General features: G+C 45.3%; 1 protein-coding gene across 6 annotated transcripts; it reads right to left on the reverse strand.

The window, feature by feature from the left end:
- Positions 1-8208: 8208 nt before the first annotated feature.
- LOC143270660 (uncharacterized) lies at positions 8209-11515 on the reverse strand. 6 transcript variants are annotated; one of them, XR_013047904.1, is made up of 3 exons: positions 10999-11515; positions 9834-10184; positions 8209-9426 (listed from the first exon to the last, which is right to left on the reverse strand). XR_013047904.1 is itself a non-coding variant. In XM_076561432.1 (2 exons), the coding sequence occupies exons 1-2, from the start codon at positions 11061-11063 to the stop codon at positions 9929-9931; spliced, it is 321 nt and encodes a 106-aa protein (XP_076417547.1). In that variant the 5' UTR covers positions 11064-11515; the 3' UTR covers positions 8209-9928. The 6 variants fall into 6 exon arrangements, 1 of the variants encoding a protein (XP_076417547.1); XR_013047903.1 differs by having other exon boundaries at positions 9798-10184; XR_013047902.1 differs by having other exon boundaries at positions 8209-9452; positions 9798-10184.
- Between the last annotated feature and the right edge of the window lie 703 nt (positions 11516-12218).

Here is a 12218-nt window from a genome sequence, read left to right on the forward strand (position 1 = left end):
ATTGGGGCCCGCCTGGATTATGGGCAGTAACCAGGTGTTACTTTTATTGAAGAAAACTGATTTTTCCTCTTCTGGCAGCAACCAAATACCAATAACTCCTTGGCTATGGGTGTGACTTGGTGCCCATCTCCTCTCTGTTATGCTGCAATGTTGTCTAGTTTGAGTTTGTGCAGGTCTTCTGCATTCTGTCATAGTCTCAGTGAGTTCATATGTACATTTTCCCCTGTTGTGTCTGTAAAATCATGTTTCCTTGAAGTCATCTATCACCTCTGTATCATACAGTCTTTCCCTTCCCTCTTCAGTGAAGATCCCTGAGCCTGCTTGATAAGAGAGGTGTATATAGACATACCAATTAGCACTGGGTACAATTTTCTGCATGTCGAGCAGCTTTTGGTTTGTGTTAATTGCCACAAACTGCAAGATGATTCTTTGTAATAAGGGTTGAGTTATACTCTGATCTATATGTATAACAATGTCTTTAGGAGTCATTTTATTGCTATGTTCATTTAGCAAAATAATAGTAGTAAGTTTTCCTCTAGGGCCTCCAGTCTTTGGCCTTGCTGACAGTGTCAAAGAGCTCAACATAAGACCAGATACCCTGAATCTGATAGAGGAGAAAATAGGGACTGTAGCTAGAGTTTACCTGCCTGGCCCATGGTCAGGACAAATCTCTCTCACCCACCAGTTCCACAGCTGCTCAGACCCAACCAAGTAAACACACAGAGACTTATATTGCTTACAGACTGTATGGCCATGCAGGCTTTTGTTATATAGTTCTTCTATCTTAAATTAACCCATATCTATTCATCTATAAGTTGCCACGTGGCTCGTGGCTTACTGGTATCCTAACATCTGCTCATGGCAGCGTCTGGCATCCTCTCTCTGCCTCAGCCTTCCACTTCTCAGAATTCTCCTCTCTCCTTGTCCTGCCTATACTTCCTGCCTGGCTACTGGCCAATCAGTCTTTATTTATTAACCAATCAGAGCAACACATTTAACATATAGAACATCCCACAGCAAGGGAGTATGCTTGAACTTAGAGCACAGGACAAGACTTTCTGAACAGGACCCTGATTGCATAGGCATTAACACCAACAGCTAACAAACAGAATTACCTGAAACAATAACAACAAAGGCTTTTGTACAGCAAATGACACCATAATCCAAGTGAATAGACTTAGTATAAAATGGGAAAATGTATTTACTTATTATACACTGACTTTCTTAAAAATGTGGGTTCTGGGGCTCAATTTCAGGTTCTCATGTTTAAAAGAGAAGAACTTTACTTACTAAGCAATCTCCACGGTTCTATTTGTATATTTAACTAATGCATTAGAAACATAGTTTGGGCCTATGGGGGTAGTACATACTGGTATGCAAAATACTGAAGAGGATGAATCAGGAGGATCACATATTCAAGGCCAACCAACTTACAGCATTGATCTGGGCATCCTAGTGCATGTATATCTATAATTCCAGCACTTAGAAGAAGAGGCAGAAGGCTCAGGAGGTGCTATATAGAAAGTTTGATATCAGGTTGGCCTATATAAGACTCTGCTTCAGAAAAAATGAATAATTAAATAAATAAATAGAAATTTAATTATTTCGTATATGATAATTATTATTTATTGATTAAAATCATTCAAATGAGAATTGTCTTTCAAAATAATTAAATTGCTTTATAGTATACCATTTACTTATTTCAAATTCACTTTTAACATGACATCTTTTTCTTCCTTCCTCCTTTCTTCTTCTTTCTTCTGACCTTGAACTAATTGTTATTTAGCTGAGACTCACTTTGAACTCCTGATCATCCTGCCTCCATTTCCTATGTAATATGATAATGGGCATGGTCCAACATGCATGGTTTACAACACACTTTAAATAACTTTTCCTATATTGTTCTCTTTAAATTTTTTGTCACTTCTCACATCTTTTCCTCTCTTTCCAAATAGAATTTTGATACACATAGTTGGATAATTTCTCTAATAGATAACCTTCATATTTTTAATTAATATTACAATAAAAGCATATCTTTATAAAATTAGTATCATAGTTTTGTGCCACTGAGTATAGAATCTAAATCTTTATCATCCTAGGCAGTTTCTCTAACAGTAAGCTATATACTTAGTTTGAATTAATATTTTTTATTAAGCAATTATAAAATTAAAATGTATTGGCAAGATGAGAAAGTATATAATAACCAAATTTGTTTTCACATGCATTGTTATATATAGTTATATATATATTATTAATTTATATTATATAATTATATATTATATTATTAATATCATACAATGTTTTATATCATACAATGTTTTAAATTAATAATATAATTATTAATTTTTATTTCCTGACATGGACATTGTCTTTACTGTTGTATTTCTGATACAAGACACCATGTCTAAGGAAACTTAAAAAAAGACAGTATTTAATTGAGGGCAGGTTTACAGTTTCAGGTTGTTAGTCCATGCTCATAATGGCAGGGAGCATGGTGGCAGGAATGCAAGCATGTACTGAATGGAACAATAGCTGAGAATCACATCTGATTCCAAAGTTACAGGCATATGGAAAGACTAGGCCTGGTATGCACATTTGAAACCTCAAAGTTCACCATCAGTGACATACCTCTTCCAACAAGGCTGCACTTCTGAATCCTTCCTAAACAGCCCACCAACTGGGAAATTAACCATCAAATAGCTGAGCCTATGGCAGTTATTCTCATTGAAATCTCCACAGACACTGAAGTACAAAGTAACATGAGTGTTTTAGACTACGCTTTTATTGGCTAGTCTTCTTATGCCTTAACAAAAACTAAAACAAGAAATTCATAGGTATATTACTGAAATTATAATGAACACCATGAACTCAAGCCTTTAGAACTTCATGCTAGAGTGGAATTAAATTTTTCAAGATCTTGTAAACTACTTTTGACAGAGCAATCTTGGCTTATGAATGAAACTATGCATGTCAGGTATTGTTAAATTGTGCAATTTTGGTTTCCCTTATATCCCAGCTCTTGCTAGCTCTTTCACTGTTTTCATCAACTACAAGATATATTTATTATTGAATTTGATTTTTCAGACTTTTTATTGATTCTTTGTGGATTTCCCATAATGCATCCTGATCCCATTCATCTCCCCACCCCTTCATATCTACCCTCTGGCCTTGCAACTTCCCCCCCAAAAAACAAAATAAAATTTAAAAGAAAAACAAAAACTAACATACAAGAAAAAGAATAAACAAACAAAAAGTCTTGGTGTAGAAGCTGTAGTGTGATGCAGTGAGTCACACTGTATACTCTTTAGTTCATACATTTTTACTTATAGGTGTTCATTGCAGAGTCATTGATCTAGCTCAAGGTTTCTGTTTTCCAATACATCACTGATAATGGGCTCTCACTGAGGCTCCTGTTGTTGCCCTATGTCACAGAGATCCTGAAGCTTTGTATCTGCAGGTCCAGCCCCTTCACATGCTTCAGAAGTTTATAGATGAGGTGGATGTTGGGGGTGGCTAACTCATAGCCCTGTTTCTGGGCCTGGGTGGTAGCTGAATTGGTCAGCCTGCCAGCTTTCCCTCATCATCACCACCCAGGCGAGCTCTCCAGCACTACCCTGGCTAGCTTACCCACTGCAGTAGGAAGCAAGGAGTAGGGCCAGTTCTCTTGTCTCACACCCTCGGTGCTAGCTCACCTGCACCTACACCACCAGGGCCAGCTCTACTGTTTTGCCCAGATGAAGTGCAGGACCTGCTCTCTTGAGTGAGTGCTGTTATTAGTGGGATGTGGGTCCAGCTCTCCCACTCTTGTGCCCTTGAGGCCAGCTTTCTTATCTGCCATAGGTGACAAAGAGCAGAGTAAGGGAGGGCATCTTTCCCTAACCCATCCTACCACATAACAGGCGGGGGAAGGGTCATCTCTCCTGCTCTCATGCCCTCAAGACCAGCTCACCTGAACTCCTGCCCATAGGGTCAGCTCTAGTGTGCTGCCCAGGTGAGGTGCAGGGTCTGCTCTCCCATGTGCTATAGCTTGTGAGTGGCAGAGCCAGCTTTCCCACACTCATGACATTAGGTTTAGCCATAAATTTCTCGATCTGCCCGGCCCCCACAGTCCAGGTGAATCTCTCTCACCTGAGGTCCCGCAGCTGCTCGGACTCAAGTAAATACACAGAGGCTTATATTAGCTATAAATTGTATAGCCTATGGCAGGCTTCTTGCTAGCTAGCTCTTATAACTTAACCCATTTCAATTTATCTATAAATTGTCATGTGGCTGTGGCTTACTGATATTTTCACATCTTGCTTCTCCTGGCAGGGCTGGCATCTCCCTAGACTCTGCCTTTCTCCTTCCTTTCTCTCTCCTTGAATTACTCGCCTGCCTCTAAGCTGCCTTGCCATAGGCCAAAGCAGCTTATTTACTAACCAGTGGAAATAACATATATTCACAGCATAAAGAAAGACATCCCCCAGCACTCAGGCTCAGCTCTCCCAACACCACAGGTGGCTAGGAGAATGGGGAGGGCATCTCTTGCTCACCCATTCCACCATATGGTAGATGAGAGGTGAGACCAGGTCTCTCACACCCTATTGCAGGCCAGATCACCTGCACCCCCATTAATAGAGTCAGCTCTATTGTGATGCCCAGGAAAGGTGCAAGGCCCACTCTCTTGAGTGGTGCAGCCGATGATAGGCAGGGTCAGCTCTCCCACTCTCGTGCAGCCAAGACAGGCTTTTCTATCTGCAGTAGGTGGCAAGGGGTGAGGGGAGCATCTCTCCCTGACCCACACTACCGTGTGACAGAGTGGGCTAGCTCTCTCACTCTCATACCTTCGGGGCTGGCTTACCTACACTCCTGCCAATGGGGTCAGCTTTACTGTGCTGCTCAGGTGAGGTACAGGGCCACTCTCCCAAGTGCTGCAGTTGGTGGAGGGAAGGACCATTTTCTCCTAGTGCTGTAGCTAGTGAGGGGCGTGGCCAACTCTGTGTGGCCCTATTCTCACTGTCTTGGGTGGTAACAGGAGTCATGGATATTAACACGGACAGAGGCTGTGTCAGGGCCATGGACCCAAACACGGCCCTTAGCAGCAGCCCAGGCCAGGATGATACTATGGTCCTGGGTGGCAGCACAGGCCTCTCAGATCTATATGGCCCCAGCAGCAGCAGACACTAACATGGCCCTAGGTGGTGACTGAGACTCTGGTCATCTTCATGGTCCCTGGTGGCAACATGGGCCACCATGGATATCAACACAGACCCTGACTGCATTTGGACCATATGTCACAACCCCAGGCCCAGACATCACCATGGCCCCACTTGACAGTGTCAATTGCTCAGATCAGCATAGACACAGCAGCTTCATGGCCTTTGAACACCAACATGGCTTCAGGTGGTAGCCCAGACGGCAGTAGGAGCTTGGGACATCAACACAGACCCTGGCTTCACCTGGCCCATGGACACAGGCATGGGCCCTCAGCAGTAGGCTTGGCCTGTATGACACCACTGCCCTGGTTGACAGTGCATGTCTGTATGGCCCTGCAATAGCACAGCCCTCAGACACCAACTCTGCCACAGGTAGCATCCCAGATCCTGGGCATTCATGTGCCCCTTGGTGGCAACATAGACTATGGACATCAACATAGACTCAGGCTGCAGTAGGATTATAGACCCAGACATGGTCCCTGGCAGCAGTCAGGTCCAGATGTCATCATGGCCCTAGCTGGCATTGCAGGTCACCCAGACTGACATGGTCCCAGTGGTAGCATAGCACCTGAGTCCAAACATGTCCCCAGGTGGCAGCCCTGCCCCCAGACATCTGCTCATCCTTTGATAGTAACAAGAGTTACTGACATCAACACAGAGCTCAGTTGCAGCAGGACCATGGATCCAGATGTGGCTGGCCTTGGCTGCAGTTTGGGTCCAGACATCACCATGGCCCTGGGTGGAAGCACAGATCACCCAGATCTGTATGGCACTGGTGGAAGCATAGCCCTCAAACACCAACATGGCCTCAGGTGTCGGCCCAGACTATGGGTTTCTGAATAGCCCTCAGTGTCAACAGAAGCCACTGACATCAAGACAGAGCTCTGTTGCAGCAGGACCACAGACCCAGACATAGCCCTCTGTAGCAGTCCAGGCTTGATGTTACCATGGCCGTGGGTGGCTGTCCAGGTCTCTTAGAATAGCATGGTCCCTCTAGGGGCACATACTTTGGACACATGCATAGTCACAGATGGGGGCCCAGCCTCCAGGTATCTACAGGGACCTCAGTGTTAAAGGCAGCCACTGACATCAATACAAACCACCACAGCTATGTCAGGGCCATGGACCCAGACATGGCCTTTGGCAGCAACCCAGGCTCGGACACAACCATGGCCCCAGGTGGAAAGCAGGACACCTAATCAGCTGTTTTCCTCACTGCCCTTGACTCTTCAGACCTGCCTTTCTCCTCAGCAAATGAACCTTTCTGTCTCTTTATCTACCATTTCCTCACCATATACTTGCTCACCATCATGGTACCCAATAACCCAGTACCACAGACACTGGGCAGGTTCATGGTTGATCTTTGCCCATTGAGAGCAAGTGTCCTGGGGCAGAGATGAAGTTGTCCTACATGCACCCTGGCCTCATGGTGCTGGGCAGGTGGTGCTTATTTTTGCCCACCCAGGATAAGTGTCCTGGGGTCATTATTACATTTTTAAAAACATTTTTTCTTGAAATAATTTTAGAGTCACATGTAGCTGTAAGAAACAATACAGAAAGAGCTTCTAAACCTGTTCCCTAGGTTCCTTCAAAGACAGAATCTTGAAAAACAAAACCAGAAAATTTATCTTGATATAATACATTAATTTTGTTCATTTTTCCAAGTTTTATTTGAATGTGTGTTGTATCCATCTTTTCTCCTTCCTTCAAACTTAGTTACGTACTGAACATCAAACATAGATGTATGTTATCTAAATTACAGAAATAATTTAACAGTTTTGATATGGAGATAATATGCTACATTACCCTATACTGTTTGGAACAGTGCGTTTAATATATTAATAATATTAATGTGTTGCAGAAATGAAACCCTATACTGTGAATTTGTGACATGTCAGTTCAAGTGGATGAAGAAAGATATTTCCATTTGTGAGAAAGGGGTTGGTTTCTCAGCTGTTGATTTTAATTTATTAGTATGCAGTCAATGTGATCAGCTTTCCAAATGAGATTTTGCTTTCACATTATTCTAGTGAGACATTTATAATTAATGCTACAGGAAAATTACACTGGGATAATATTTAGTCAGCTTTTGTCAATAGGAAACATGAGCATAATAATAGTTGATGGAAAAAATAACACAAGATCACTTTAGAATAAATAGGTTAAATGTTAATTTCCTTACAATTAAATTTTTTTGGATGAAGTTCTATTTGGGTAGCATGCTCATCTTTGTTTAAATGCACTGTTTCATTGTGACATGACTATTATTCATTTATAAACTGTCAATTGTACTTCAAATAAAGTCATTATTTAAAAGAAAAACTAATTTCACCATTTTAAAGTAATTTCTAAGGTTTTACTTTCCTAAATTATGCTTGGCTTGTTGTAATAGAGAAAAAACATTCAGTTTCACAAAAGGTAAATGTCATTCAAAGAGAGTTCTCTTTAACATTAAAAGGAAATGAGAAAGATAATAACCTCAGAATGAGGAAATTTTGTGCATATTTTATTGAGTATCATTTTATTAGACTGAAGTTATTCTCATCAGCTTCATTGATTGTCAATTTGCTTTTATTTGAGTGTTATTTCCCCCCCATGGAAGGGGGTAAATGTAAACCATGGCATAATACTGGGCATAATTTATTCTTGTTTTTAGCAGCAACTGACAAAGGTCAAGCAAAAAGCACAACAAAACCAAACAACACTCACACAATAAAAGTAGGTGGATTGAATAAGTTAAGAGAAAACAGAGGACCCCAGTGTACATAGGATTCACTGTATTTTACCTGCATCTGCATTTTCTAAACCTAATGAACTGATAATTTAACAATAGTTAAGGTTGGAGTAAAGCAATAGAGAAAAGATCACTCTTCATTCTTATTCATGCTCATTTTATTAATACAAAGCCCATTATAAAGTTAAGTAAAAAGTATATCTTGAAAGACCCCCAGGGGAGATCTTCCCTCAGGGAGAGACCCCAGACCCGGGAAACACACCGAAACCACAGATCAGATGCAAACAGCAAGAGGGTTTATTTAGACCAGGTACCTGGGGCGAAGTCTCTTGGAGGACTTGCGCGCCTTCCTAGGGCAAGGGGGACTTTTTATGGGATCCCAGGGGCAGAGGCGCGGTTACAGAAGCGAGAAGCATAGTTACAGGGTCCCTATTGGTTGTTTTAAAGAAGGCCAGGGTGAACTTGGGGTCATATGTGTGTGGCTGATTTGGCCTTGTCCAGGCCAGCTGCTTATTCTCAAGGCCAGGGGGCCAGCCATAAAATATCCTGATTCGACTCAACTGTCTTTCTCTCAAGGCCGCCGACCACAGTTATCTCTCTCAAGGCTGGCCATAGCTATCTCTGTCAAGGCCGGGTGGCTGGCTATGGCTGTGAACTCCTGTTTTTCTGATTCCTTTAGAATGGCGTTTCTTAGGCTAAGTTATGGGGGGGGGCGCATTTTATTGGCCCAAAGCCCCATGTCCTCATAATGGAGCGGGGGTCTTTCATTCCCCCATTTTCTTTTGTACCAAATGAAATCTTTCATTTTAGGATGGAGAATAAGGGGTTAGCTCTATCTCTGACTGTCTGAGCCTCTGATATTGCTGGGTTAGGATCAAAGCCTGGGCAACAGAAACCTTATCCTTGATGAATTGCACCAATCTGTTGAGGATGTATGACCCAAACAATAAAATGAGCAGAAGGATGATTAGGGGGCCCATAATGGTGGAGACAAGGGTCGTAAACCATGGTGACCTTTGGAACTATCTTTTAAATCATTTCTGTTGAGCATGGCTACTTGGAGCTGTCTGAATTGGCCGGTCTCTATAAGGGCTGCAGTCTTGTATCTACCCCAGCAGCTATTCCGCCCATGGTAATTTTTTTCCAGTAACAGGGCCAGCGTCAGGGAAACAGGCTCTCTGGTGATGTCCCTCCTTATGTCAGGAGGACTATTAGGGGGATCAAGGGGACCCCCGGGTGAGTCTTATCTTTAGTGGGTTTGGAGAGCGTTGAACTAGATGTCTCGGTGCCCTCAGCTTCGTCGGGTTCCTTGGCAGCCTTTACATGCGACGTGTGGACCCAAGCCGCTGTCCCGTCAACCTCGGCTCTAGGTTCCTAGATTGATGGCGTCGGACCCAGACAGAGTCCCCAATCTTGAATGGGTGAGGCACCACCGGGCGGTTCAGTTGCTCCCGGCAGGCAGGGGTTTTTACACCGTCTTTTGCATCAATTGGAGGGCTTGGAGGTGTGCCTCTAGGGTAGGGCTAGTGGCAAAAGAGGAGATATCAGAGTGAAGGAAATTTACAATTGGTGGGGGAGCCCCATATATGGTCTCAAACGGGGTTAGGCCATGAGGCCTAGGAGTATTCTGGGCTCGGTAAAGGGCTAGGGGGAGTAGGAGCACCCAATCTCTAGTGCCAGTTGCAAGCGTTAATTTGGTTAAAGTCTCCTTAATGGTTTTATTTGCACGTTCTACCTGTCCTGAGCTCTGGGGGCTGTATGCACAATGAAGTTTCCAATCAATCCCCAGTAGCCTGGCCACCTCCTGACTTACCTGGGAGACGAAGGCGGGCCCATTGTCTGACCCCAATATCTGGGGTATTTTATACCTGGGAAAGATGTCATCTAGGAGTTTTTTTGGTTACCACGTTAGCGGTCTTTTTCTTGGTAGGCAAGGCCTCTGTCCATCTATGATGTAAGCTTGTCGCTCGGGGCTCCATTCCGCCCCCATTTTCTTTTGTTAGTTCCTGGTCCTCCGGGCTTCCGCCATCCGGAGGGCCTGGGTCCGCGCGATCAGCTCTGTCTTTTGGGCCGATGTTCCAGGTGGCAGTGGTGAGGTCCAAACTATCTCCGATTCGGTGGTGACGGCTGCTCCGGCCCTCCGTTCTCCTTCTTGGAGGAAGCTGCTCCCATCCGTGTACCAGGCAGCAGGGTTGCGGGGTTGAGGGAGACAACTGGTCTGCACACCACTCGATCTGGGGGCTGCTGGACCAGAGCTTTTACCGCATGGGAGGATAACACAGTTAATGGCTGTCTCAAAGTTAGTTTCCCTGCATCCTTGAGCAAAACAGCAATGGCGGCTACCCCCGCGCAGACAGGGGGCGGGCCATCCTGCAGCTACCGGGCTTTTATGGCCCCAATCTCTGTACCAACATTTCTTTTGCAAAGCCTGAGTTCTCGTTCACGAACAGTTTAAAGGGCTAGGACTTGTAGGGGGGTCCCTTTGGGTCCTGTCCAGATGCCAGCTGAACCTTTTTCTCGGTGGTCCTTCGATACCTCCTGTTACCTGTGGCCCCCTGGACCAAAGCTGTGCGGTCACTGAGAGAGCCTCCGGTATGGGTCAGGACTGAATGTTGAGCCCCGGTGTCCACTAGGAAGGTCATTGGCTGCCCCCCCATCTTGAGAGTTAGCCTGGGCTGGGGGGGGGGCGCTCCTGGCCGTGACCTTCCCAATCTTCCAGATTGAGGACCCTTGGCTTAGGTCTCCGAGACCCTTGAGGCTTTTTTTTGATCAGTCATGAGCCCAATGTCCTCTCTGTTTACAGTAAGCACTTTGTCTTTGTCAAGCAGTGTTCTTTTTTGATCTCCCGTCCTAACTTTCTAACTCCCTCTCTGACCTGTCCCTGAGACATTACAGTGGCCAGGACTTTTTTTTTTTTTTTTTTTCCCTCCGTGTCTCTCTAAGTTTTTTTTTTTAAAAACGCGCTGCCGGCGTCTCTTTCTGGTAACCTGAGCCGAATCGGTAGGGGGTCTAGAGCCCCTTGGAGACCCGCTAAGAGCAACTGGCGATAGAGACGTAGGTGTTCCCTACCTTCGCTGGTTTGTCCCGCCTTCCTCGTAGGCGACCGGCAATTGGGGAGGAAGCAGGAACCTCATCCTCCGCTGTTTGGGGGCCGCTGCAGGAGCCGCCGGTCCCTCCGGCGCTGTCGGGGGGGGGGGGCTGAGGGGAAGAGAAACGGCTTAACCCATGGGGGAGGTTCTGTTGTCAGGAGTCTCCACATGGCAATGTATGGGACCTGGTCCGGGTGGCCATGGGGACTGGAAGCAAAAATTTTTCCCTCCACCTGTGAAATAAGACTGAGGTTAAAGGTTCTCTGACGAGGCCATCCTATATTCATTTTAACCCAATCGGCCTCGCAAAGAGTGATCTATTTTTTTTTTTTACGACTCCTTTGTTGTTGGCTCGTGTCTTTACGTCTGACCAGTGTTTAAGCATGAGGCTCAAGGGGGTGGTGACAGTCTGTCCTATGGCTGTTTCTAGGAGGAGAACGGTTAAACAGAAAACAAAAAACGATAGACCAATATAAATAAGACTAACACTCGCTGGGCGGCTTCGGTTCCAAACCGAAAGCAAAACCAGAAAAACCGTGCCCCCAGAGGGGTCTTTAAACCGTGCCCCCAGAGGGGTCTTCAGATCGTGCCTCAGAGGGCACTACAGATGAACCGTGGAACGTCTTCCAGGTTCCCAGATTCCCCTGGGACGTCTCCCAGGGTTCAGTGGCGAAGTCCAGGCCCGTCGGCCCCCTCTTTCAGATCCACTGACACAGACAGATTATCAGACGCAGGCGCGGAGACAAATAAACAACATTTAACATTCAGACAAACAGACAACACTCAGACTGGACAGGGATGACATAAACCAAGGCCGGCCGGCTTACCTCCTGATGGTGGGTCGGTGGTCCCAGGGAGGGGTCTCAATCCCCGTACGGGCCACCAAATGAAAGACCCCCAGGGGAGATCTTCCCTCAGGGAGAGACCCCAGACCCGGGAAACACACCGAAACCACAGATCAGATGCAAACAGCAAGAGGGTTTATTTAGACCAGGTACCTGGGGCGAAGTCTCTTGGAGGACTTGCGCGCCTTCCTAGGGCAAGGGGGACTTTTTATGGGATCCCAGGGGCAGAGGCGCGGTTACAGAAGCGAGAAGCATAGTTACAGGGTCCCTATTGGTTGTTTTAAAGAAGGCCAGGGTGAACTTGGGGTCATATGTGTGTGGCTGATTTGGCCTTGTCCAGGCCAGCTGCTTATTC

This window comes from Peromyscus maniculatus, chromosome X (assembly GCF_049852395.1).
Source record: "Peromyscus maniculatus bairdii isolate BWxNUB_F1_BW_parent chromosome X, HU_Pman_BW_mat_3.1, whole genome shotgun sequence".
In the NCBI taxonomy this organism is placed as follows: Eukaryota; Metazoa; Chordata; class Mammalia; order Rodentia; family Cricetidae; genus Peromyscus; species Peromyscus maniculatus.

Excerpts from the sequence above, each read along its gene's own strand:
- LOC143270660 (XM_076561432.1), bottom strand. The coding sequence starts at position 11,063 with ATGAGGTTCCTGCTTCCTCCCCAATTGCCGGTCGCCTACGAGGAAGGC. Across the intron at positions 10,185-10,998 it reads GGCGGGACAAACCAGCGAAG|CTCTGGTCCAGCAGCCCCCA; the intron begins GTAGGGAACACC and ends ATGCGGTAAAAG.